At 55.3% G+C, this 6,000-nt stretch overlaps 1 protein-coding gene across 1 annotated transcript in view; it reads right to left on the reverse strand.

The window, feature by feature from the left end:
• The window catches only part of PRKX (protein kinase X-linked), a 46,951-nt gene extending 41,502 nt beyond the window's left edge, over positions 1–5,449 (reverse strand). Inside the window, exon 1 of the mRNA XM_029080100.2 lies at positions 4,985–5,449. Within this exon, the coding sequence (XP_028935933.1) occupies positions 4,985–5,141 (157 nt within the window). The 5' untranslated portion in view covers positions 5,142–5,449. The remainder of the gene's footprint in view (positions 1–4,984) is intronic.
• Between the last annotated feature and the right edge of the window lie 551 nt (positions 5,450–6,000).

Raw genomic sequence — 6,000 nt, forward strand, 5'->3', positions numbered from 1 at the left:
CTTCAGTCAGTCACTCGATTGCATTTAGAGTGCTTACTGTGTGCAGAATATTGTAGTAAGCATTTGGGAGAGGACTATAGAACAATATAGCGGACACATTCCCTACCCACAACAAGCTTTCAGTTTCGCCACTTGCCCGCTGTGCGACCTTGGGCAAGTCGCTCAATGTTCTGGGCCTTGGAGTTCAACTGTAAAATGGGGATTCAAAACCCGCTTTTTCTCCTGTTTAGACCGTGTGCTTCATGTGAGACAGGGGCTGTGTTCCGTTTGACTGTACTCTACTTCACACCTAGCAAAGAGCTTGGCACATAATACACACTTTAAACACCGCAATAATTATTCTTATTCCACGATGGCTAAGGGGAGCTGTACGGTGAGCGTCAGGCCCTACAATGCCCCATCATCAACTCCAATAAAAACGGCTAAATCCTCTCATTCGAGACACCCTCTTCAACGCCTCTGGCATCCCTGCCAACAGGCCCGGATCCAACCCCAGCCTGGATCTAGGCTACTCTGCAGTCAGTCTGCCATCAGACCATCGCATTTAACGAGCGCTCACGTGTGCACAGCACTATACTAAGGGCTTGGGAGAGTACTCTAGAACAACACATTCCCCGCCCACGACGAGCTTACGGCCTACATTAATAGAAATATATTGCAGATATAGACCTAAGTGCTGTGGGGCTGGAAGGGTGAATAATGGGCGCAGTTTTGTGGTAGCAGGGGTCACCTAAGACCCCCTTCGAATACTGGCAGTTTTCCTCTGAGGTGGAGCAGGAACCATCCCTAGCGTGCTGGGATCTCTAGAGAACAGGAGACTCTGGGGCCCACAGACACACACACCAATTATCCAGAACTCTCAGTTTGGGCAGGTAGTTGCATGTCTTCCATTGTGCGCGCATCAGCGGGTGTTTCCTTCAATCACCTTAGGAACCACTATGGAATCATTCTCTCTCTCCCCAAGAGAGTGGGCCTGCAGGCACTAACAGCCCAGGCCCACAGAGTCTGGGAGGAGAAAGGAAGAAGTCCGGAAAGGCCGGCTGGGAGCTCGTTTGTTATCTGAGCGGGGATCCCGGCCAAAAAGAAAGGGGGGTGCTCCATCTTCTTGTTTTTGACAGTATGTGTTAGGTGCCAGGCACTGTTATAAGCGCTCGGGCAGGTACAAACTCAGTAGGTTGGACGAAGTTCATGTCCCCCATGGGGCTCATAGTCTTAATCCCCGTTTTATAGATGAGGGAACCAAGGAGGAGAGAAACTAAGTGACCTGCCCAAGGTCACACACGGCAGACAAGTCGTGGGGTGGGGATTAGAACCCGGGTCCTTCGGACGGTCAGGGCCAGGCTCTACCCAATAAACTACACTGCTCCACTTTTCGACCCTGAGGAGAATTAATACTCCGGGGTCCTCAATTGACAACTATCCCAATTTGGACTCTTTTAGGTCCCAAGTGACCCCGACTTGGCCCCTCCTGGCAGCAAAGCGTGGCAAGGCTGTAGCATCCTGAAAGCACCCCTTCCTTTCCTCCACCCCTCCCGAACCCCCAGTTCCACAGGCATCTCTGTGGGGCGCAGAGAGTCAGAGGGGAAAGACTATCTAGGAGAAGAGTCTACTGAGATAAGAGTTAATCTCATCTTTCAGAAAAGGCCAAGAAGGAGTCTTGGCAAAAAGCCGGAGGGTGGAGCAGAAAAGCACTTCAGGGTATCTTCCTGCTCTCTGATCCTACCGTCATCCAGTGAACTCCTTGAGGCCAAGGGTCGGTTTGTTTATTAACCCCCTACTGTGCTCGCCCAGGCACTCAGTACGCAGCCTTGCACACATTAAACACTCAAATACCGCTGACTGATGGGCCACACAGATTGGGCCAGTGTCATGAACCAGCACTCTGGAATATGACAAAATGAGATTTCTCCCTAATGCCTAATTCCTCCTACTAGACCCGGTGCACAAAACCCTGATCGACTCCAGTTATCGAGTAGTACCGACTGGTACGGAGCACTGTCCAAGGAACTGCAAAATACATTTCAGGGAGTAAAATGTCAGCCTTAACCTCTGGGAGTATCATCTCTGGGGAAGACCAGTTGACCCTATAACCACAGGTCCTGTGAACTAAGTCTAAGAATGTGCCCTCAAGATTTATAGTGTTCAAAACTTTTTTTCTGAAGAACTAAACTCTAGGTTCCACCTAATGAAGCTGAACACCTGAGATGACCAAAGCACAAACCAAATACCAAAATAAAAACCCCACCGAAATGACTCAAAAACCAAGATAAACAAGAGGACTACAAGGCTGGGAAGGCATATTTACCCACTGAAGGGTGTGACACCTGGCATCTGCACATAGGCATTTTAAAAACAAAACCCTCAACAGTTCTCGAGTCCCAACTTATATGATGTTGGTATTTGTTAAGCGCTTACTATGTGCAGAGCTCTGTTCTAAGCGCTGGGATAGATACAAGGTCATCAGGTTGTCCCACGTGAGGCTCACAGTTAATCCCCATTTTACAGATGAGATAACTGAGGCACAGAGAAGTGAAGTGACTTGCCCACAGTCACACAGCTGACAAGTGGCAGATCCGGGATTCAAACCCATGACCTCTGACTCCCAAGCCCGGGCTCTTTCCACTGAGCCACGCTGCTTCTCTACAGGTGCCAACTTTTGCCGTGAAGGAGGGGGTGAGCAAGCAGGTGGAAGAGGGCTACCAAGACCTGGTGGGTTGGAAAGACCCCATTTTGGAGAAGGCCTTCATCCTCCGAATTGGACTCTCCAAGCGCTCACTACAGTGCTCCGCACACAGTAAGTACTCAATAACTACAATTGAATGAATGAATGAATCCCACAAAGGAGCTGCCTGGGCTCTTAGGACTGGGGAAGCCCAATGCACAGAGCTATTAGGGGCAAAGGGGTGGCGCTGCGCCCTTGGAGATGGCACCTGCCAAGACTCGTGGGCACGAGCTTGATGGATCGCCGGGCAAGGGTTCGAATGCATACCGAGTGGGAGGACCCCTGATCTCCCCAACTTTCTCCAAAAAGCAGTCAAGCTTTCCCCAAACCTGGCACCGAAGCCGCTGCAGAGGTTGAGTACCATCTCCTAGGGTGGCATCGGTGGCAGCGCGAGCAAGAAGGGAGTAAGTTGCTGATTTGGAGAAGGGGATCGGTCCATCTCTCTACACTCTTTGCCCACTGTGGGCAGGGAAAGGTTCTGTCAAATCTATTTTAGTCTCCCAAGTGCTTAGTGCAGTGCTCTGCACAGAGTAAGTGCTCAATAAAGACCACTGCTCGACCGATACTCTTCCAAATGCTTAGTACTGTGCTCTGCAGAGAGTGAGTAGCAAATACTGATGACTGACTGATACTCTACCAAGTGGTCAGTACAGTGTTCAGCACATAGTAGGCACCCAATACCAGCGTCTGATTCTCTCCCAAGTGCTTTGCACAAATTAAGCACTCAGCCAACACCACTGGTTGACTCATACTCCCCAAGCCCTTGGTGCCATGCTCTGCCCACCATAGGCACTCAGTACCATGGATCGACTCTCTCCCAAGCGCTTAGTACAGTGCTCTGCCCACTGTAGGCGCTAAATACCATGGACTGATTCTCTCCCAAGTGCTTAGTACAGTGTTCTGCACTCACAGCACACTCTCAATGCCACTGCTGGATGGATTGATGGACTGCTGGGCTGGTGCCCCCCGAAGAGCGGGTAAGGACCCCTAAACTCCTGCAGAGTGTGTGGGTGGAGGGAAAAGGGGGTCTCTTTCAAGGTTAAACAACCTGGTTTAGTGGAAAGAGCACCGGATTGGGAGTCAGGGGTCATGGGTTCTAATCCCTCCGACGCCTATCAGCTGTGTCACCTGGGGCAAATCACAACTTCTCTGCACCTCAATTGCCTCAATTACCTCATCTGTAAAACAGGCAATTAAGACGGTGAGCCCCAGGTGGGACCACCTGATGACCTAGTATCCACCCCAACGCTTAAAACAGTACTCGGCACATAGTGAAGCATGGCTTAGTGGAAAGCGTACGGGCTTGAGAGTTAGAGGTCATGGGTTCAAGTTCCTGCTCGGATGCTTGGGAGCTCTGTGAGCATGGGCAAGTCACTTCACTTCTCTGTACCTCAGTTACCTCATCTGTAAAATAGGGATGACTGTGAGCCCTTTGTGGGACAATGTGATGACCTTGTATCTACCCCAGTGCTTAGAACAGTGCTCGGCACATAGTAAGCCCTTAATACCAACATGATTATTAGTAAGCGCTTAACGAATACCATTATCTTAATAAGAGTGGGCACCTCATGTGCGACACTGCGTCCAACCTTATGAACTTGGACCTACCCTGGCGCTTAGTACAGGGCCTGCCACGGAGGAAGCCCTTACCAAACAGCATGATGATTATGCCTCTTCTCTGTGCCTCAGTTACCTATTCTGTAAAATGGGGATTAACTGTGAGCCTCACATGGGACGACCTGATTACCCTGTATCTCCCCCAGCGCTAGAACAGTGCTCTGCACATAGCGCTTAACAAATACCAATATTATTATTATTATTAGATCCCCGCTCTGCCACTTGTCAACTGTTTGACCGTGGGCAGGTCACTTCACCTCTCGGTGCCCTCATCTGGAAAATGGGGATGAAGACTGGGAGCCCCCCGTGGGCCCACCTGATGACCCTGGATCTCCCCCAGCGCTTACAACCGTGCTCTGCACCTAGTAAGCGCTCATCCAATACCGACATTATTATGACTATTATGACTACAGGGCCATCAGGTGGTCCCACGAGGGGCTCCCGGTCTTCATCCCCATCTTCCAGATGAGGTCACCGAGGCCCAGAGAAGTGAAGCGACCCGCCCACGGTCACCCAGGCGCCAAGTGCATATTGCAAGCGCTTAGCCCAGTGCTCTGCACAGAGTCAGCGCTCAACCAACGCCAACCTTGTGATTATGTTGTTGTAAGTAGGAAGACAGTCATCTCGGCCCAGCCGGGGACTCACCGACGGTGGCCAGCGTGTCGAAGTCCTGCAGGCGGTAGGCGGGCGGGTCGGAGGCCGGGGTTCGGGGCTCCGGGGGATCCGGGGGGTCCGGGGGTCCGGGCTGGGCGCCCCCGGCGGGGCTGGGCAGCGGGGGGCAGGGGGCCCCGACCCCCTCCATGGAAGGGGCAGAAAAAGCAACGCCAGGTGGGCCGGGAGGGAGGGGCTCGGAGGGCTGCAGCGCCCAGCCCCGCTGCGGGGGGGTCCCCGGGGGTCCCCGGCTCTCCGGGAGACGCTCAGCGACCTGCGCCCGGCCTCGGCAGCCTCAGGCCCGCCGGCCGCATCTCGCCCCCGTCACCCCGCATGCACTCATGCATGCACGCCTGCATGCCCCGGTGCGCTCCTGCATGCCCCCCGTGCCCCCACCCAAGCGCCCAGGCAGGCGAGAGGCGCCGCACAGCACTGGGCCCGCGCGGGGCCGACAGGGCCCTCCCCGCCCCGGCCCCGCCCCGGGAACAATAGGGCCAACTGGGCCCGGAGGCCCCGCCTGCCCCGGAGGAGGAGGAGGAGGAGGAGGAGGAGCAGCAGGAGCAAGGATGGAGAGGCGGAGCCGGGCGGGGCAGCGCCAGCAGCAGGACGGGCCCCAGCGGCAGGCAGGCAGGCAGGCGGGCGCGCATGCGCTCGCATCCCCCCCCCCCCTCCCTCCCCGGCCCGGGAGAGAAGCGGCGCGCATGCGCTCGCTCCCCCCCGCCCCTCCCCGGGAAAGAGGCGGCGCGCATGCGCTCGCCCCCCCATCCCCGTGCCCGGGCGGGAGGAGTTGCGCATACGCTCGCATCCCCCCTCCCATCCCCTTGCCCGGCGGAGGGGGGCCGCGCGCATGCGCCCGCAAGCCCCTCTCCGTGCCCCGCCCCCTTACCGCATTTCCCCGTAAACATGCGCCCCCTCAGCGCGGGCCACGGCCTCGTGCAGGGCAAAGGGGGCGGGGGACAGGGGGCGGGGCCAAAGCGAGGCCACGCCCCCCAGGCAGAGGCCTAAAGGCC

This window comes from Ornithorhynchus anatinus, chromosome 15, assembly GCF_004115215.2.
Source record: "Ornithorhynchus anatinus isolate Pmale09 chromosome 15, mOrnAna1.pri.v4, whole genome shotgun sequence".
Lineage (NCBI taxonomy): Eukaryota > Metazoa > Chordata > Mammalia > Monotremata > Ornithorhynchidae > Ornithorhynchus > Ornithorhynchus anatinus.